This window comes from Chlamydotis macqueenii, chromosome 5, assembly GCF_036417535.1.
Source record: "Chlamydotis macqueenii isolate bChlMac1 chromosome 5, bChlMac1.mat, whole genome shotgun sequence".
Lineage (NCBI taxonomy): Eukaryota > Metazoa > Chordata > Aves > Otidiformes > Otididae > Chlamydotis > Chlamydotis macqueenii.
In genome coordinates this window covers 8364772-8386616 of record NC_141560.1, presented here as the reverse complement: position 1 = coordinate 8386616, position 21845 = coordinate 8364772, and the positions used below count along the sequence as shown (strand labels likewise).

The window sequence follows — 21845 nt, the reverse complement described above, 5'->3', positions numbered from 1 at the left end:
AGAAATTATGCTGCAGTTTTGGGATGTTCACAGGTGGTTCATGCCAGTTGCCATGGATTTTTATTTATTTTTTTAAAAAAAAAAGAAAGAAAAAAACTCTAACTTTTCCTTATTTGTGCTGTTAAAAATATGCTGAGGTTCCCCTCAAGTCTGGAACGAGAACCAAATGGTAGAACAACCCTAGTTTATCTTAGAGATGTGGTAAGTCTTGGAGCATTTCAGGCAGGTGAAATGCTTCGTCTCCAGGAATGGGAGACCTTTTCCACACCTCCACCGTCTTGCAAATTACCTATTTTTAGTGCTATCGTGTTGCCAGTCAGAGAGAATATGGGGAGAAGATGTGTTGAAACATTCTCCCTTGAGATAGTGCCCAACAGGCTGGGTGCTTCTATAAAATATGTCGCAAACTAAAACAGGTACCACTTAATTTTTTTTTTTCTAATAAATATGCATACTTACATCTTAATAATATATTAATACCTTACTGACTGAATGATGGATATATCAAGACATCATTTTGATGACAGAGCATCCTTTTAAGTGCTGGAACTTTTTATTTTCCTCTGATGGCCTGTGGAGTATGGAAGACATTTGCTGTATTTGCATCATTAGAGTAAATTAACAGAGCCTAAAAATGGAGTAAGCCCCTAGAAAGGTGCCTCTTCGTCCTATTTGAGCTGTCACCAGTGATCAGCTGCTTCTGAGGTAACAGTTTTTGTCTTGTTTGGACCTTATAATAGAATCATAGAATGGTTTAGATTGGAAGGGACCTTAGAAGATCATGTAGTTCCAACCTCCGCCTGCAAGGAGCAGGGACATCTTCCACCAGACCAGGTTGCTCAGAGCCCCATCCAACCTGGCCTTGGACACTTCCAGGGATGGGGCATCCACAGCTTCTCTGGGCAACCTGTTCCAGTGCCTCACCACCCTCATTGTAAAAAAATTCTTCCTTCTGTCTAATCTAAATCTACCCTCTTCCACCTTAAACCACTGTCCCTTGTCCTGTGGCAACAGACCCTGCTAAAAAGTGTGTCCCCATCTTTCTTATAGGCCCCCTTGAGGTACTGGAAGGCTGCTGTAAGGTCTCCCTGGAGCCTTCTCTTCTCCAGGCAGAACAGCCCCAACTCTCTCAGCCTGGCCTCATAGGAGAGGTGCTGCAGCCCTCTGATCATCTTTGTGGCCTCCTCTGGACCCTCTCCAACTGGTCCATGTCCTTCTTATGTTGGGGGCTCCAGAGCTGGACACGGTACTGCAGGTGGGGTCTCATGAGAGCAGAGTAAAGGGGTAGTATCACCTCCCTCGACCTGCTGGTCGCCCTCCATTTGATGCAGCCCAGAAGGCAGTTGGCTTTCTGGTCTGCAAGCACACATTGGCAGCTTGTGTTGAGCTTCTCATCCACGGGAACTCCCAAGTCCTTCTCCTCAGGGCTGCTCTCCATCCATTCTCTGCTCAGCCTGGATTTGTGCTTGGGATTGCCCCAGCCCATGTGCAGGTCCTTGCACTTGGCCTGCTTGTACTTTGCACAGGCCCACCTCTCCAGCCTGTCAAGGTCCCTCTGGATGGCATCCCTTCCCTCCAGGGTCTTGATGGCATCACACAGCTTGGTGTCGTTGGTGAATTTGCTGAGTCTGCACTCTATCCCACTGGCCATGTCGCTGACAAGGATGTTAAACAGGGCCGGGCGCAACACAAATCCCCGAAGAACGCCACTTGTCACTGCTCTCCACCTGGACATTGGGCCACTGACCACCACTCTCTGAGTGCGGCCACCCAGCCAATTCCTTATCCACCAAGTGGGCCATCAAATCTGTGTCTTTCCAGTTTAGAAACAAGGATGTCGTGTGGGACAGTGTCAAATGCTTTGCACAAGTCCAGGTAGCTGACATCAGTTGCTCGTCCCTTGTCCACCGATGCTGTAACCCCATCATAGAAGGCCACCAAATTGGTCAGGCACAATTTGCCCTTGGTGAAGCTGTGTTGGCTGTCACCAGTCACCTCCCTATTTTCCATGTGCCTTAGCATGGTTTCCAGGAGGATCTGCTCCATGCCTTTGCCAGGCACAGAGGTGAGACTGACCAGCCTGTCCTTCCCTGGAGCTTGTTTCCCTTTAAAAAAAATGGGGGTTATGTTACCCCTTTTCCAGTCACTGGGAACTTCACTGGACTGCCACGGCTTCTCAAATATGATGGACAGCAGCTTGGCAACCTCCTCTGCCACTTCCCTCGGGACATGTGGATGCATTTCATCGGGTCCCATGGACTTGTGCACCTTCAGGTTCCTTAGATGTTGCCAAACCTGCGCTTCTGCTACACTGGGTGGCTCGTCATTCTCCCAGTCCCTGTATTATCTCTCCCTATTCTCTCGGAGGGTTTGGGGAGTGAGAGAGACTGTGTAGCCTTGTCCTGATCTGGGCTAAATTATAACAGCTTCCTCTCGCTATTGCTCCTCCGCTGTCTTTTGAATCTTTTTTTCTTTTTTCCTTCACCAAACACGTAACGACCTAGTTGCGAGTGAGAGGACGACACTAAGAAATTGCTGGGTGTATATAATGACTTGTTTGAAGTAGGCTTCAGTGTCAGCCTACAGTGCAGTGGTGATAATCAACTGGAAATAAAACTATTTAAAAGAGGTTTGGGGGAAAACGATTTCAGTTCTTTCCCCAGACTTTTTTTTTTGGTGACATTTTGAGATAATTTCATGAAAGCTCCTCATTTTATATATTACATCAGCTCAACAATTTGATATAACTGTACATAATGAAAGGAAATTGCAGGCTATGAAATTTTCTTTAGACCTTTGAACATTGTTCAATTTTTTCCCCCCCCGCATAGGTTCCTTAATGGCAGAAAAGCTGAATATCATGACAGCAAGTGACGGTTAGATCTTGGCACAAAGGTTTGCCTGGGCATTTGTGACAACCTGGCCACGAAATAATGGTCAGAGCTGGCTGACTTCTACAGAGACAGAAACTTAAATGAGCTCTATTGGAAAGTAATTGCTTTCAAAATGCAAAATACTGACGGCAGAGGGAGAGAGGAGAGTGTGTGTCCGTGTGCGGCGAGGGCTGGGCAGGATCCATCATTGCTCTCTGGATACAGCGCCACTGTGAAAGCTGTAGCTGTGTGTCGTAGTGCAGCCGCGATCGGGACCAGACTACGCAGTCTCTCTCTCACTCCCCCCACCCTCCGAGAGAACAGGGAGAGAGAATGTAAGAAAAAAGGCTCCAGGTTTGAGATAAGGACAGGGAGAAATCCTTAAAGTTACCGTTACGGGCAAAACAGACTCGACTTGGGGAAAACTATTCATTTATTCCTAAAACCAAAGCAGGAGAATGAGAAGGAGAACAAGATAACTTCCCCCCCCGCTTCCCTCTTCCCGGGCTTAACATTATCTCTACCACCTTCCTCCCACCCCGAGCGGGACTGGGGGAAGAGAGAATGGGGGTGACGGTCCCTTCATCACACGTTGCTTTACACTGCTACTTCCTCATCAGGGGAAGAACTCCTCACATTCCTCCCCTGCTCCAGTGTGGGCTGCAGACCTTTGTGAAACTGCTCCTGCGTGGGTCATCTCCTCCACGGGGTGCAGTCTCTCCAGAACGGCTGCCCCAGCGGGCCCTCCACGGGCCACAGCGTCTTTCGAGCATCCACCTGCCGCAGGGTGGGGTCCTCCATGGGCTGCAAGTGGATCTGCTGCTCCGCCGTGGGCCTCCATGGGCTGCAGGGGGACAACCTGCTCCACCATGGTCTTCACCACAGGCTGCAGGGGAATCTTGGCCAGGAGCAGCATTACTGCTCCCTCTCCTTCTTCACTGACCTTGGCGTCTGCAGCTGTTCCTCTCAGAAGAAATTCTTCACAACAGCCAGGCAGAAGCCTCTCAGGTTCTCTTCACATCTCATCTCCTCTCCACTTCTTGTGGCCGGGCCGAGTTGGGCCCAGTCGTCTGCCTGGTGGGAGGCCAGAGGGCGAGGCCTGCAAGGCCTACAAGGCTTCCACCTCCCCCTCTCTGCTCCTGCTCTACGTCTTCACATCTGCAAGCTCTGGCCAAACTGTCAGCTTTGACTTTCCTCAACCATGTTGCTGACTGCGCAAGCCTAACTACACTCCAGTTACAGTTATTAGTTTAGTTTAATATCCTGGTAATGAACTGTGCTTTCTTGCCATCACGGTTGGGAAGAAGCTGTTGGTTTGCTCCAGGGACTGTCTTTCTCTGAACGCAACAATGCAAAGCAACTTGCTTCATAAACCGCCCTGCCCAAAGATGGGAATAAGCAACCACCAGTGGTGACAAGGGCAGAAAAGGCTAATCATAAAGCCCATTTTGTGCACCTTACCCGCTCCAGCACTGTCATATCTCCCGGTTTAGAAAATCCGTTCCAGACGGGAGAAATAGTTCAGCCATCCAAAAGTGTAATGAGCATTGGCTGCTTCAACTTCATCTTCTGCCTCCAGGAAATTACCGTCAGTTGCAAAGGAAAGGCTCTGTGCCACTGGACACAGGCTCCACTGCTGAATTCCTCATCTCTTGCTCTGACAAGCACGAGAGTGGTTATGCTGCTCCTGACGCTGTTGCGTTAGCGTGCAAACAAGCTGACTTACACGGGAGCGGAAGGGTCGGCACTGTTGGAACGCAGGGCTGGTTGCCTCCCCACCAGACACAGCAATAGCCCCTGCAGCCACTGGCAAAGTTTTAGTGACTGTACTCAAACTGTACAACCGAGCAGCAGTGGCAACGCTGACTGTACACAGGGTTTCTGTAGCCATTGCCCAAGTGTCGGTTTCATTTTACAGATAAAGATTTTAAAAATGCACAATTCTCTCCCAAGATACTGTACACTATTCAGTAGGTGAAAATAATAAAAAATAATCCTTCATTAAAAAAGTAATTACATATTTGTATACATCAGCCATAATCTACATAATCATGTTTATCTAGAAAACACGTGCATTTCTATGCAATGCAACAACTTCTTATTTCACAGCTGGTATAAAAAGAGAACACAGCAGTCCTAAGCCCTAGAACATTGTTGTCAACCAAAACAAATGGGCATCCTTTTATTGAAAGTGTTACGATGACTAGAATACAATGACAAGATTCAAAAAGATGCAGATTTTTTTGTTTCCACCAAGTGACTACAGTTCCAAACGATACAGGCAACGTGAAGCGTGCACAGCGCTCATTTGAGGCAAGATGCCTCCTCAACTGCTTGTCTGTCATGCTGACCCGAGACAGGCTGCTGTGCTTGACTGAGGTGAAGTTTCCGCATCTAAGAACTCCGTATTCAATCCCCCTGCAAGCTTAAGAGCACTGCACCTAGAAAAGAGTGTACCTACCCAAGTCGAAAGCGTGTTGCTTACAGTTTAAAAATCTATAGAAAAAGTCTGTTTTCCATAGAAAAAAGCTGAAATTTGGTCCAGATACACATTTTGAGATGCGAAATTTAACCCATTTTGCGTGACAGGGAATGGAGGCGATGAACCTGCAGCTGCAGCAGCAGCCTGCGCACTGGTGCGTAGGGTGCAGGGGTGTTGCAGTGGCTCCATTGAGGAACTGACACAGCACAAAAGTTTCTGTATTCAATTCTGCAACGTCAGTGCTTGATTGAGGAAACAGCATGAAAAAAGCACCGCAGAGAGTGTGTTTTGGTCTTGAAGATTCACGGGCTGCTTTCTAAGTTGGTGGAGGCCCATTGATGTATTGCAGCGTGAGAGAGAGGGAACGGGCAAAGTTGTTTGCCTGGGTGCAGCTGTAGTCTTCCTTGGAATATGGAAGAAGGAAAGCCACTAGTAAAAGCAGGAGACAGAACAACTGCAAAGGAACAGCTGCTCGTAACGCCCGGGAAAAGAAGGAGGGAGATGGAGAAATTGCTTCACTGCATTGCGGAGGGTTTTCACCTCTGAAACGAGAAGAAAAAGTAAAAGAGAAAAAAGGCATCTTAGGGTCTGAAGTAAACAGCTTGTTTTAGCTGCCTCTCCAGGGTTCACACTACCCTTCCAAGACGCAGGGCTGTGTATCTACAGGAAAATGCACTGCACATGAAACACCTGAACTGCAACTTGACAGCCTGCAGGACTGCTCAATGGGAAGCCAGCTGCTGGCTTGGGTTTACTGTCCTTTCTACTGAAGAGGAAACATTTCTTTCCAAGAGTTGAGATTAGTGGGCTTTTACCCTGTTTTCAGATGCAAACTGTAGCTTTCCCAACAGACAAACCAACCACCCTAAATCCATGTTGAAGTATAGAGGAAAGCCACCACTCAGACTGACGAGGCTCCTCTTTGCCTTGGCATTACTGAGATGTGTCCTTTGAACAGACCCTAATGTCCTGGGGGAGAAGTCCTCCCTTTGTCCTTCACTGTCTGTTTGGGATAAGTGGCTCTGAGCTGCAAGTTTCTTTGTCCAGCGGTGCTGGTGGAACTAAAGGAAGGTTTAAAACAGAAAGATTCCCCACTTTGGCATTAGAAAATATTTCTCAGGAGTAAAGGCAAGCCACGGTTGCACATTGGTGCAGAGCTCTAGGAGCAGGAGTGCTAAAGGAAACCATTCACCCAGGTGCAGCCCAGAGCTGGGAGGCAGAGGAGATTCTACAGGTGGGCAGAAATCACCTCCACTTGTATGTCAACCTGTGAGGAACAGCTGCCCAGCTTTCTGCTGGCACTCAGCTCACCCGTGCCATTGTCACTATCCTTCCAGAGATCAGGATAATAGAAAATAATACCTCCTGCTCCTGCTCTTGCCACCATCTGCACTTCTCCTCGCGGAGACCTGTGGAGAGAAGTAGCTTTTAGTATCCCAGTTTCAGAAACTACAAGAAATGTCTCCTTCTCAACACAGTTGAGAGGAGTTGTAGGCTTGAAGTCCTGTTGTAAATTCTCTCATAAGGTACATGCATCTCAAAGGTAAAATGATTACATTTGAGGGCCTTTCTACAGGCTAAGTATGTCAACATATGCTATATGCTGACAGCAAAATATTGGGAAAAAAAAAGAATACTTGCCTTCTTCACAGCATGGCTGGATTTTGCTGCGCCTGGTTTATCGACGCCTGAGTCCAAGTCATCTGGAACTAGCAGGAGTGCTCTGGTATCCTAAAAGGCAACCACACCTTCCTCTAAAATGCACGTTCAAAACTCACAGCAGATGAAGTGCAAAGAGCCGTCTGTCATTGCCTCTCTGTAGCTGCACAGCCCATTGCCTCTTTAGATGTGCATAACCAGGGGTAAACAGATGCTCCAGTTCTCCAGCAGAAGAAAAAAAAATAGTTTACTGTGCGCAACCCAAAGGAATTAAGAGCAACAGGGGCGTACAAGTATTAACTTGAAAATATCTCTATCTGACAGCTCTCAGGATAAGCTCCGTATTGCTGCGAACTACAACTCTGTGTTCATTACACACTCCTAGCCTGATTCTTGGTATGGATCACAGGATAATTCTGTTTGGAAGGCACCGCAGGAAGTTCATCTTGTCCAACCTCCTGCTCCAAGCAAGGTCAGCTATGACACTGGACCAAAAGCCTTACTCAAGGCTTTATCCTGTCTGCTCATCAGACTCCTCACAACCTCTCTGGGTAATCTATTCCATTACTGCACCAGCCTCGTGATGCTGGAGTTTTGCCTACAGGTAGACTTAACGGTTCTTTTTTCAGCTCATGAAGGTGGAAGTAGTTAAGTTTTAAGCCAGTCTTTTATAAATACCTTTACTTTTAATATGTTGCTATTTTTCAGAAAGTAAGATCCACGAACAAGTATTTCAACTCTGACTCACCAGATTTCCTTGTATTGTTTTCAAGTCATGTGAAATTTGTTCAATAAGCTGCTTCAGTTTCCTTCCAATTACACAGACCTTCTCCTCAGCTTCAACGTAATCACCATCTGATTTAAGCAGCAGGGAAGCAGTGAGTTCTTGAAGTGACTTGACTTTAAGCTGTCCTTCCAGCAGCTCTTTCTCCAGTTGCTTAGAACAAACAAACAAACAAACAAACAAAAAACAGTGCCACAGACTGTCACTCTCAACTTTAAGGATGTTCTCATAAAAGGAGGAGCTCTGGAAGGCTTTAGAGAACAACTCAACCTGCCTGGGAATCCGCAATACATAGCAATGGCTCTTACAGCTACAGATGAAATGAAGTTCTCTTGAGAAGACCAGTTGTACCTGCCTGAACTAACACTTAGAAATAGTCATAGCAGCAATTAATCCATATGGAAAAGATGTTGCGTCTTGGAAGCCTTACTCCAGCATAAAGACTGTTCATAAGGTACTTAATTATGATGTGTAATTACAGGGAAAAAATGCCTCATATAGGCAATCTCTTAGTCCGTTTCAGAAAGCAGCCACGTGCCTGAATGCAGCAGGTCCGAGGACACGCTGCAGACATCTTGAGAAATAAACATCCTGCTCTTCATTGTGTGGTGAGAACTACTGACTGGAAGCACTGGAAGAGCTGAGGTGCTGCAGTCAGGAGTGCACTTACCATGAGCTCCTTTTGGCATTCCAGTACTGTACTGAGGTCAGCGTTTGCACCAGCAACTTGTGCTTTATGCCGTCGTCTATCAGCACTTGCTAACCACAGGATGAGTTTTTGGCTCTGATCATGGAAGTCCTAGAGAAACAAGAGATTTGCACAGAAGAGAAAAAACACTCTCAGTGCTTTCACCTGGCTTTGCCTCCAAACAAAATGACCAGCCCAGATGAGACAGAGCCAACAACAAACTCACGGTTAGTGAGGCTACAGCAACCTCATCAAACTATTCCACCTAGGTAATAAAAGGCTCTTACCTAGTTCAAAGATATCTTTACCAAACTCTTTAGACCTCACAGAGTCAAGTTTCTAAGAAAATGAAGGGTCTTGATTCTGAGCAACTATTCCGCTGATGTACAGGAACTGCCCCTCTGCCTTCTTCCCTTATCTCCCCCGCAGCAGCACCCTCAAGAGTTTTCCCCTACAAGCTGGCATGGGGTATGCACCTGGCACTGCAGTAGGGCTTGCTGTAGACCTTTCCTCCAGCTGTCCAGCGCTTGAGTTGCTTTCTCCCAGTGCAAGTTCACCTGCCGAAGCCTATTCTGAAGCTCTCTGAACTCTGTGCTGTCCGCTTCTGTGAATTCTTTGCTGCTCAGGTTGATGGAAAGCACCACTGTCTTGTAGTTATCAAATGCTTTAAGCATGTCCTGGTAGAAAAAGAGGATTTGCAAAAAGATGAATGACACAGAATAAGGAAAAAATGCCAGTACGACTGCTCACAATACCCAACCCCCCAAGACAAGGCCTGTTTTCTAAAAGAAAAGGCCTAAAAAGAGAAGCTTGAGGCTGAACGTTTTGTTTGGGAGAGAATAAAATGTCTCTCCAAGAAAAGAGAAAGGGAGAGGTTTTTCTTTCAGCCCGGCTGCCTGTGTTCCCAGGCACACTGCCTGCCAATCTCTGCATGTGAAGCCAGAAGCACCTTGCTTCACTACTCTCTTTAGTCCTCTTAGCCAAAACCAGCTTAGCTCCTCTGTGGCAGACACACATTGTTATTAGCATTCATAGTGATGAGAGATCCTAGGAGCACAAAGACAATGATAAAGAGCACCAGCATCTTGAAATCCCACTTCTCAGGATGCCACAACTTACTTTCAGTTTCTTGACCCTCTGTTCCAGCACCTGGACGCTGGTTGGAGGTTTCACTTGGTGCAGCTCTTCCAGCTCTTCCTCAGTTTTATCAAGCCAAGCAGAGACATCGCTGAGATCTGAGTTCAGCTGCTGCCACTGCTGCAATTTCTGTTTCATCCTAAGCTTATTTCTGAGGTCTTGAGCTTGGACGAGCTCCCACCTATCGACAATGCCTACAAATGATGGAACAACAAGTATTTAGAACTTCAGTAAGATGAAGAGTCAGTACAATCGATGCAAGGAGTTTTACGAGTAAATTATTCTCTGATCAATAATTGCTACCAGGTCCTACTGTTATCCAGACACATTTTGCCTTGAGATTCTGCAGTCTGTGAGTTGCATATTACTGGTCATGCTATCCACACAGTCATGCTACAGAGGATTTTAATCACATGAATGGAAGACCTTTTAATTCACCTGGAAGAACGGAGCAAATCTAAGGAGACAGAACTCAGTGAGCCCAGCTGTGATGCTGAGAGAGCTGGGGCTGTTTAGCCTAGAGACAAGAAGGCTCTGGGGAGACCTTATAGCAGCCTTCCAGTACACAAAGGGGGCTTATAGGAAAGATGGGGAGAAAGTCTTCAGCAGGGCCTGTTGTGATAGGAGGAGGGGTCATGGTTTTGAAACAGAAGGAAGCACATTCGGACTTGATATAAGGAAAAAATTGTTTACAAGGAGGGTGGTGGAACACTGGCACAGGCTGTCCAGAGAGGTGGTGGATGCCCCATCCCTGGAAACATTGAAGGCCAAGTTGGGCTGGGCTCTGAGCAACCTGATCTGGTTGGAGATGTCCCTGCTCCTTGCAAGTGCGTTGGACCAGATCACCTTTCAAGGTCCCTTCCAACCCAAACTCTTCTATGATTCTCTAATTCATCGTAGGACAAAGTATAATCCAGCAGTTAGGACCTGGGTTTATGCTTCATTCATTCCGAGCTAAAGGAGATGGAGATGCCACCTGTGCAATCTCTACCACTGTTTCTGGAAGCCCATCTAAGCCCTTCTCAGATGCTTTCCTATTCATCCCATGAATGGGACTCAATTTTCCTCCATTTGTTAGACTTGAGCCATAAGTAAGCTGGTGCATACAGCTGGAGTCTGCTTTTTATCACTTGATTTGCTTTTGTGATCGCAGTACAGATGTGTTCGTAATGCAGTCTCAAGCACCTGAAACCAGGAATGAGGTGCTAAAAGGTCAAGAGAACCAGCTTGTTGGCCCATTTGGAAGAAGGCACCACAGCAAAGACAGTGAAGAACAGAATACATTGCCAGCTTTGACGAAACATTTCTGCAAATTGGAGTTGCAACTACGAGTGATAAAAACCTCAGTTCTGGCAGGAAAAGTAAAAGCTTAGAACAGCAAAGATGGGTTGGGCAGTACCAGGTGAGAAGGCAGCTGAGCAAATCTTAGCAAAACACATCAACGTAGAGGACAGTGCTTTACTTCTCCTTTGCTCCCGAGGCAAATGTGCTGCCTGTGTGCCATCTCTGCTTTGTCTCCCCCAGAGTCACAGGACAAACACCACAGCACCAAAGCCACCCCTAATGCTCTGTACCTGTCTGCTGCTCTGCAGCTGGTGTATTCAGAAGCTCTTGGTTATCTTGGGGTTCGTCATCACTCAGGTTAGTAGACATCATTTTCTCCTTGTTGATGCCTCTGCTGCTTGCAGAGCTGAGCTGCTTCACCTGCAATGACATTTTGGTGGGTGAGCCCTGCAGGTTGACAAGCCGCCCAAGGTCAAGCTTCAGTTGTGTTCCTTTGGGGTGGCTGGGCTGCTGCTGAGCTCTCGCATGCCAGATTTAGCACTGGGCTTCTGCAGCTTTACTAACAGTTTATCCTGGGTCTCTGGGCCTTCCCAGTAAACAAACACACACCACAGTGACGCTAGTTATTACAAGACTGGACATGGCAAATTCATTGCTTCTGCAGCACATTTGCTGATGCTCCTTGCTGGATTCTGGGTCTTGGCAATATTGACTCTAAGGCTTCAAGATTGGATCAATGGTGACAAAAGCAGCCAGACACCAGCACCATCTTGTGCCTAGCAGAGTGCCGACAACTGGTCTGGATTCACTGAACCTCGTAGCTGCTGGCAAAGCCATGGCTGTCAGTCAGCCACCAAGGCTGAGGGACCAACAAACAACAGGCATTTTGGCCCAGTTTTTAGTGCCCAGAAACAGATTACATGGTGGGCTGCATGCTAGAAAATGACCCTTAAAATCAGTCTGCTTAGGAAAGGGAGACAGGTCAGTAGATATCACGGGAGAGGATCCTTGGGGGAGTTACATTCTCCTAGACTTGTCCTAGGACAACAGAAAAAGTAAGTTCCCCCAGACCCTGACTCTGATCAGGAGCCTAACATCACTGTTCTGAATTGCTTCAAAGAAGCTTTTCTAGTGAGTGGACAGAGACTCTCACTGGTTACCTCAGCCACCACAATAACGTCTATGTTTGCATAAAGTGAACGTTCCCCCTGCAACTGATCTTTGCCTTGATGCTGGAGCAGGGAAGAGGACAGAGTCCCAAAAGGAACAACAAACAGACTGTGTAGCACAGGTTCAGTGCCCACAGAGCCTCCAACTCACGTAGCCTGGCTTATAGGGAGTACTTGTCTCTGGACCAGACAACACACTTCCAGCCATCTCTGCCTGTTTGTATCGGAGTTTCCTGCAGACTGGGCTACCTGGAGTGAGCCAACGACGAGGTTCTGAAACAGACTTTCCTGAAACAAATAAAACCAAAACCATATGCCATGAGTGCAAAATCTCATCTCCACAAAGAAGCTGTTGCTATGTATTAAGTTAGAAAGCGCTCTGAATAAAATGGCATCAAGTTATGGCATAAAAATAACAGTTTCGCAGCTTTCCTTGCAAAGCATGCACATTTGCAAAACATCAACAGTGTTTCAAAGGTAATGAGATGAGAGCCATGCAGTTATGAGACATTCTGTTTTCTTCTGGAAAATGCTTGAACGTAAGTATGAGTACTCAAAAAATAAAAAGACAAAAGGCTGCACTGTATTTTTGGCAAGTTTGCATCTCTAAAACGCTATCACACATCTGCAACCCATTTCAGTAGGGACAAGTACAGACACGTCCTGACTTGGAGAACATTGTTCTGGATTTAACAGACAGGACACACACGGTTCTGTCATGCACAAAACACAGAAAATACTTGCAGAGTTGGAACTATTTCCTTCAGTATTTATGCAATCAAAATTAGAAACGACCAAAAAAGTGATACTACCCAGAGCAAACCACCAAGAAAGTTCCAAAAGACTTTGAATCAATACAGTGAAATGCATGTTAACCACCTTGGCATTTACCAGGCAAAATCTAAATGGTATGTTCTTGACTGCTTTGTAATGTATATGTGAATACTGCAGCGTAAGAACACCATGACAGGATGAGACATGGTGTCCACACAAGGCAGGAAGTCAGACACTACGTATGAGAGAGGTTGAGGAATATAGCGTGCAGCACAGGGAGATTGCCATGTTCAGACACATGCATTAGCAGGTGCCTACCAGAAGATGCTTTCAAAGTTTTTGTGGTCATTTTAAGATATGCCTCAGGATTTTCAGTGATTTCTACATCTGAAAGAAGAATAATGTCATTTTCCTCACTACTCAGTATTTTCCAACTATTAAAAACAACTGAAACAACGAGGAACAGCAAAGACAAAGAACAAAATAAGTTGCTGGTACTATTCTTATCAAACATTCTTAAAAAGTAAGGTTTCTAAAACCCTTATGTTTCTGAAAATATAAGCTTGGTTTAGGCAATATCATTCCCTTCATCAAGACATCTAAGAGATTAGACCACTCACATCTATCAACAGTACCTGAAAACAAACCAAAAACGCGGAAGCGTTCGATCCCCTCCCTTCCCACACAAGGGCATCCTGCAGTTGTCCATGTCAAAACAAACAGCTGGCAAGTGGTTCTCACCTGACAGAGCACTGTAGTATGTTGCTTCTTCTTCATCTTCATGAGAGGAAGAACCTCCCACATCACCTGTGTGATCCCACTCAAGCGGGATGGAGTCAACACTGACAGGGGTTTCACAGCCTGATCTTTCAGGACCTTGAGGAGGGGGCATGAGGTGGCAAAGGGACTGCATCAAAGAGGGTCCCTCGCTGATGGCCTTCTTATGCCAGGGATCATTCTGGATTTCTCTGGAGTCTTCTGGATCTGTCTCGTTTTCAGAAGTCTCTTTTTCATCGTCCAGTTCCTGAAAATATATAACAATTATTGCATATGAATAAGAATTACAATAGCTATGAGTTACTTAATGAGCTAATGATTGGGCCACACAGTACTACTGGGGACTGTTCTGCGGTCAGCTGCAGCAACCAAAGATCACGTGCATAAAATTAAAGGGAAGCATCACTTCTGCCTCCTCCCTCTTCTGCCAAAACAGTCCTCACACCAGCAGCTACCTCCCGTCTTTCAAGACACTCAACGACCATCATAACGTCTCTCTCTAGTTTGCAGGTAGGGGTACCCAGCTCCAAATGGACTGCACAGGTCAGTAATGGAATAATGCTCAAGCAGGGGAGAACAGCTACTTGTAGATGTTCATGTTACTTCCCTCACCTGGCTTTTTAATAGATGCGCTTTCTTTTTGAGTCAAAGCAAACCAAGAATCAGCTAAATGTTCCCAACAAAAAGTAAAGAGCATGCTGTTCCTCCTTCAGGGTTCCCACAAGAAAGCAGACAGATGGAGCCTCACAAACAAATCCATAGAGAGATATATTCTAAGCACGTTATTAAAATTAAAGAAAACAAAGTGATATTAAAAATCCCCAAAAAAGAGCTTCTGAAGCCCTCAAACCACTACTACCTAAATATTAACCCCATTAATTACTTCCCTGCTATTATCTAGATTCTGCGGATGGAGACCCAACATGAGAGGTGTGAGGAGAAAAGACTGGCGACAAAGACTTGGCAAAGCTGGCACAACTACTGAGGAGCTCCTGACCCCTTTGAGCTCAAACCATTCAGTCAAGCTGCTAGGGTAAGCAACGAGCATTGCAGTTCAAACACCAAAATCTTGCCAAAGCATCAAAACAACTGTTGCTTCTTACGGGATGCCTTGAAGTCAGTCTTTGATGGAACCGGGCCACTCTCCCAAACACTTCCTGACAGTATCGATGAAGTTCTTCCAATTCATCTTCAATCAGGGTAGCATCCAAAGGCTCACTCTTCTGAATCAACTGCTCCCCAAAAATGACTAGCTGGTCAATCTTACTGGTGTTTAGTGTTATTTCCTGCTGGAAACCCTATTTGGAACATACAAGAAAAAGAATTACTTCTGCAGTCCTGAGGTTTGTGTTATTAGCAAGATTACAGTTCCAAATGAGGGGGCATTTTCCACCCGGGTGTACATCAATACGATTGCAGCGTCCTGAGCCTGCAGAGGTTCACAATACAAGAGTTCAGCTAATCAGACTTTATTTTTCTGCTGGGTACATGCAATCTTTTTCTCAGTAGCAAAGAAGTTGGGCTGGTTGGGCCTCCAGCCTACACAACAGTAAATGTACACCCCAAAACGATTAACAGTGCAGGGGGAAAGGAGAAACAAGCACCTGAGCAGGTAGCAAAGAACTGCTGTGTTCTTTAGAATCATTGCACACGCCTGCCGTGTTATGTCTGTTTGAAAGTCCCAGCTACAAACACTGCACCCAAAAGAGAGATCCTACCTTAATAACAAGCAAAAAAAATTCTCACCCAAAAAAACCTGCCTGAATTTAGGCATGTAGCTATTACTGTTAACCTGCATGTGCTTTTTTCCAGGCCAGCTATCATTGTCACTGACACTCGCTGTCAGGAGAAAACTGGCAAGATGGAACTGAGCTTGAACACCAAATCTGAATTTAAACACTGTACGTTTTAGTCTTGATTCAGAGGATAAGTCTTAACATTTTAGTGGCATCTTAAAACAAATATAGCCCTACAGAGATCTGTTGGCTATTGTGAAGTTCCAGAAAAGCAGATGAGTCTGTCAAGAGACGGCAGCCCAACAGGACCAGCTGGGCTATACTAAACAACTGCTTTATAAGGATACGTACATTTAACTGGCGCATTTTGTCATCAAAGTTACTTTTGGAGAAGTGCTCCACGTTTGTCAGCTGGAGGTCCATTTCTGTGAGCCAAACAAGGATGCTTTCCCTTGTTCCCTCAAACTCATCTCTCCGATTGGTGAAGTGCTGAACAGGAAGAAGGGAGCCAGGGTTACATGACTTCAGCTACTCAAAGAGACAAGAGCCCTCCGAAAACAATGCTTTGTTTCAAAACTGCTATTCACCTTAAAGGCCTTCAGGGCACAAATGGCAGCACGCCATGTCGAAAACTGTCCCCTTCCCGTAGTGTTCTGGAACAAAGTGTCCTATGTCAGCACACTATCCGTATGGCAGAGGGCATAAAACTTCAGCAGCGCAAGGTGCTTCTATAGAACGACCTTCTTGCTTCCACACCGTAAACCTTCCCCCACATCATTACGCCAGTGTAACAGTCATTCGGGCTCAGGTTTAACATCTAATTTGTTCTAAATTTAGATGACAGAAAGTCAAAGGAAGCAAGCCTCATCTCTCATTAAAGTAATTACAGCTATGGCATTAAAATCAATAAAACAATGGAGAGGCTGGATCCCGGATGACCACGCCAATGTAATTAATGCACCATTTGGCGTGGAAGCCAGGAAGAGCTCTCTCTGCTGCCATCTCCTGCAGAAGCTGCTAACAGACATGCACCTTGTGGTGCCCCACTTCTCCTCGGTGGATTTAGTGTTCAGGAAGGGGATTATACAACATCCCAAACACAACACCTCCATCAACACTCTAACAACCTCATCCACTGACTTTTGGGATCTAATTGTCGATTGCTTGCAGCACTGCTGTATTTCAAAATCATGCAGTGACAAGTTTTCCCCAGGGCACAGCACAGAATATCTGCCCAGAGCTCAGTTTAACTCAACAAGCAGGACACTTCTTTGAAGTGCCACAAATACTCTTCGACAACATTCCTCTGTCAGGCAGAGAGCACAGCAGGAGCTGGTGACAGCAGCATGCCTCTCCATCACATCTCCATGCTTAAAGCCTTGTAGGTGAATCATAACTTGGCATAAAGTAGAACTGCGTTGTAAACTCCAAACCACATCTGCACTGGGGCCCTTTTGTCCCTCTGCCTCTTATTTATGGAAAGGTGCAAGCGCATGAATGCATCCAGCCATGACAGGACTGGATAAGAGAAGAGTGAGACAGGAGCAGTAAGGACTGCTACACACCTTCCAAAACCTGCACCCGTTCTTCCCCTATGCTTCTTCAACTACTGAGAACCAAGGACAGGTAGGAGCTGCTCTCCTACACTGGTAACTCAAGACACAAACCAACACAAGATAGTTGCTCCAGGATGTGTTTTGCCCTTGGGAGATTCCTACGGAAACTTGCAAGCGCTCCTCACTCTCTCACCCCACCATGCAATTACCTTGAGTCTCCTCAGAATGGCAGCGACTCGTTTCTGGAGATTATCCCAGCGCTGGTTGCCTTCATGTACCATCTGCTTCAACTTGCTGGCTGAGTCGGTGCGGTTCTCGCGGGCAAGGCGCCTGTACTGCTTATTGATCAGTTCCAATTGAGTGAGCCGTTCATGAACATGCCGTTGGAATGTCTGCAAGGCAAAGCAAGTAACTCAGTTCCCTTGCCGGTAAGAGAAAGGATCCGGATGATACCATCCATCAAGACAGACGATGATGCCCTCCTCCAGAGAAGCTCTCGTATTTTAAATCATCTGCTCAGACTTAGCTCATTAGGACAAGGAAGGAGAAAAAAAAATAAATCAACCCACAAAGGTCCCCTGCCTATAAAAAGTAAATCTTTAATTTATAAGCAGGATCTTGTCAGTTCAGAGCACTGGATTCTCCATACTGAACAAAATATTCTGGAGGCAAACAAATCAGCCAGATACCTAGCAGCCACATACTGGCCAAACTGTTTATGTTCTCTATAGCACCACTGCTGAACTGGTGTTTTTCAGTGATCCAGGCATTTCACGCAGACAGTACGCATTTAGCAGTCTGAGCATCCAGCCTACTGCTGAGTGTAAAAAAAAGAAGTTACAACATTCACCTCAAATTTCTTCAGCTCCTCCTTTGCATGTGTGTACAAAACCTCTGAAGAATTAGGCTTAGCTGCTATGCTTTCCGATGTCACTAGCCAATCTTCAAAGCGAGAATAGTCTTCCAAAAACCTCTGCCACAGGTGCCATGTTTCCTCAATTCTGAGAGGGAGATAGAAAAATTGAAAGGTTTTATCACAAACTAACTATTAATTTTGGATTTGTTTGCTGTTTCAAAACCCAGTTTGTGGCAAAAGCTACAGGGTTTCTTCAAAGTGCTGACACAGGCTCTTTAGGAGGGGTAAGAAAAAGACTTACTTCATTCGCCTTTCCATAGACATGGCGCAAATGTTTCTCCAACGTTTGTCCAAACTCCTGGTAGTCTGCTGGATGGAGTCACACTCTGTCTCATTAGCACACGCATCCGAATCGTGCAGCAGGACTTCACAAATATTGAACACCGATTCCACCCCTGCAGTGTGTTGCTCTATGTCTCGTTGCAGATCCTGCCATTGGCAAAAGAATAGCTTGAGCAGAAGGAAACAACAACGGCTAGACTTCACATTCAGACATACCCTTTCAAAATGCTGCAGAGGATGGGGACAGAACAATTTGTATGTCAGGAAAAGCTTATTTAGCTTTAGAAAACAGACTTGCAAGGTGAGCTGTGCAGATGACAGGCTGACAGGTCAGGACAGAACTGCCAAGCAAAAAGGGATTGTCCAGCTTTGGTTTCTCAGTGAAAGCTCAATCTTCTTATTAACAGTCTGGACAATTTTAATGAGCATTCAAAATCCAAACCTTACACACACCGTAAACACGTACTTACTACAAGATGCCAGTGTCTCATATCAACTTACCACACTGTAAGACTTGACAGAGAACTCATAGCACTGTTTGTGTACTTTAGTGTACTTTATGTGATCACAGGCTGTTATCGCGCAACACAGACATACAGCACACAAGCAGCTGGTGTTACACTTCCTTTCGTATTTCCTCCTGTAGAGCTGCTGTTCTGACAGACTATTTAAAAGGGTTTGGTAAGGACCCTTTGTCTAATCTACACTACATGTTTCTTCTCCAGAGCCTGCATCTCCATCACAGTCTGGCCTCTCGTTCTATACCTACAACTACTCCTAAATCAACGTAATTGAACGACACAAAAAGAAAGCCTTATCTAAATATTTCTCATTGTAAAGGCAGCTCTGTACAATGCAACCAACTGTAAATTTTAATGAAAGTACAATATCCTCTACATTTCCATTTTCCAACCCATTTCTGGCTTTCCTAATGAAGGATAGGGAGACTTTTGCTTGAATAACACTAGTACAACAGCAAACACAACTGAGTATTTCACTGACAACAGTGGACAGGAGCTCCCATTAAACGGCATTACTGATTTCAGTGAACACATGAAGCTGAACTGGTTTTGCTCGAGACTTGCAAAACCAACCAAAAAAGTCCCAAAGCAGACACAGCTTGTACTATATCCAACAGGAGTTGAAGGAGTATCTTCCCAGAAGCCAACAAACTGCAAGGAACTGAGTATCGCCCAGTGGCAGTCTTCAGTGGTGTTACACCGGCACCTGAAAGGGCTGAGTCATAAATGGCCAAAATCTGGCCTGGGCGATCTGTGGTCATGTACAGCTTCAAGGAATGTAGAAGTCAAAATCTTTACATAGATGAGAGATTGTCAGAAGGAGACCCAACACAATTTTTGACAGCTTATTGAGGATTCACAGCTGTTTTCTGAGCAAGAGGCAGCAGTGTCTTTTTAACACAGGCTCTACGTCTGAGAGCAGGCGCTACCGCGCTACCGGTACCCGGAGAGACTCTGCTGAATTCATGAAGTTACACTGGAGTTACAGCTGTATTAGTGAAACAGAGAATTTGGACACAGATTACAAATCCACTCTGCTTGCGCTATGGTAATGTTGCTGACACAATCTCATTACTCTTGGTCATGCCTGGGTTTGTGGAATAACCCTAGACAGAATCATTGTGATTTTCCAAGCTGTTGTTCCAAATGACCTGACTATACGTTGCGGTTTAGCCCCAGCCACGAGCTAAGCACCATGCAGTTGCTCGCTCACTCCCTACCTCCCCAGGAGGATGGGGGAGAGAAAATACAATGAAAGGCTCGTGGGTGGAGATAAGGACAGGGAGAGATCATTCAGCAGTTATCATCAGAGGCAAAACAGGCTCGACTTGGGGAAAATCGACTTAATTTACTAACAATCAAACCAGAGTAGGCTAATAAGAAACAAAACTAAATCTCAAAAACACCTTCAACCCATCCCTCCCCTCTTCCTGGGCTTAGCTTCACTCCTGAATTCTCTACCTCAATCCCTGCAACAACGTGGGGGGACAGGGAATGGCAGTTGCAGTCAGTCCACCACACATTTCTGCTGCTCCTTCCTCCCTGCGGGGAGGACTCGTCACGCTCTTCCCCTGCTCCAGCATGGGGTCCCTTCCATGGGATGCAGTCCTTCAGGAATGGACTGCTCCGGTGTGGGGTTCTCCACAGGCTGCAGGTGGATCTCTGTGCTTCCATGGACCTCCATGGGCTGCAGGGGGATAACCTGCTTCACCAGGGGCTGCACTACGGGCTGCGGGGGAATCTCTGCCTGCAGCACCTTTACTCTTCCTCCTCCTTCTTCACTGACCTTGGTGTTTACAGAGTTGTCCCTCTCAAATATCCTCGCTGCTCTCCACTGTCACCAAACGGCTCGGCCCCGGCCAGCGGTGGGTCCAGCCTGGAGCTGGCCGGCACTGGCCCCATGGGACAAAGGGGAAGCTTCTGGCAGCTTCTCACAGAAGTCACCCCTGTAGCCCCGTCACCAAAACCCAACGCACTGCGTTACGGTGAGACAAACACAACAAACTAAGTAGCGGGGCCAAGAACATACACTGAGCCCAAAAAGGTACCTTTCCTTCCACTCCACACAGCATTGCCCAGACAGCTTAAACAGACTACACGCTGCTAGACTTCTGCTTTAGTGAAACAGCTTTGAAATCTTAGTATTACTGTGTTTTAATCTTCATCCTTTAATCGAACAAACGTGCCATAAAACACCTCTGTGGATGCACAATGCTTTAAAATCTCATTATTCAAGACTGAACAGGTAAAGCTTTTCCAGTCATGGATGTCAAATAAAAGACGCCTGTAGGGCATATTTCTCACCATCACGCTGCTCTTGCTGAAATAATTGTTCAGATAAACCCAGGTCTTTTTACTTGTTGCATTCAGACAAAGGTTTTTCTAATGTGGAGCAAAAGAGGCTTTTTTTTTTACTGTTGTCTTTTTAGTCAGCACAGTCTTCTCCCACTCAGCCTGCTAAAAGGTTACAGCAGAAGGAGTTCAGAGGTGCCCAGAGGTCTGTGTTTGAAACAGAATCCAAACAACAAAGCAGTAAGTAGCTCTGAGTCGCAAATGATGGCGCTTACAGTGAGCTGAAGTTTGAATGCTCATAGTAAAAATAAATCTGTCTGGACACAATTCCTTGGTGTCTCAAGTTCTTCTTTGCCTGGCAATTTATCACAGTCTTTGAGAATGCAAAAGGTTTGGACGGGGAGGCAGTATTGCCTTGTTGTTTACATAAAAATTCACAATGCAGATGAAACCATCAGAAGCACCAGGCCAGGGCTTCTGGTGTTTGACCAACTCCTGCAGTGGAGCCAGCAGGAGCCATCCCCACTCGTGTCACAGGGGAGCTGATTCTTCCCATGGTATCTGGGACATGAGTGGATGGAGAGCCATACCAACGGGCAGAGAACACAGCCCTGGAGTCTGGGTCACTCAAGGATCTTTCTTTACACACGAAAGCAGCAGTCAGAGAAAGAGAAGATGGGAAGGATGGGAAGAACACCCATAGATGTTCTCAAAGGCAGATGTCATAAAGCATCCATGCTCGACAGCTTTATTCTTGATCCTCAGTTTTAGGGCAAATACTCGTTTAACACAAAGGCCACACGACAGCCGTGGTCATTCCCAGCCTTCCCAGGGAGGCACTTTGAACCTGGGCAGGCTGATAGCACAGCCCTGAGCAAAAGGCTGACTCCATCAGCAAGTTTGTGCTTTGGAGAA

General features: G+C 46.0%; 1 protein-coding gene across 1 annotated transcript in view; it reads right to left on the bottom strand.

Annotated features, from left to right (window-relative positions):
- Nucleotides 1-5564: 5564 nt before the first annotated feature.
- LOC104486276 (nesprin-2-like) overlaps nt 5565-21845 on the bottom strand; it is a 67271-nt gene continuing 50990 nt past the window's right edge. The window contains 16 exon segments of the mRNA XM_086750170.1: nt 5565-5897; nt 6718-6764; nt 6997-7086; nt 7763-7951; nt 8469-8651; nt 8963-9163; nt 9606-9817; nt 11198-11327; nt 12228-12364; nt 13169-13237; nt 13592-13874; nt 14731-14925; nt 15715-15852; nt 17129-17311; nt 17770-17920; nt 18077-18264. Of these exon segments, the coding sequence (XP_086606296.1) occupies nt 5672-5897; nt 6718-6764; nt 6997-7086; nt 7763-7951; nt 8469-8651; nt 8963-9163; nt 9606-9817; nt 11198-11327; nt 12228-12364; nt 13169-13237; nt 13592-13874; nt 14731-14925; nt 15715-15852; nt 17129-17311; nt 17770-17920; nt 18077-18264 (2622 nt within the window). The 3' untranslated portion in view covers nt 5565-5671.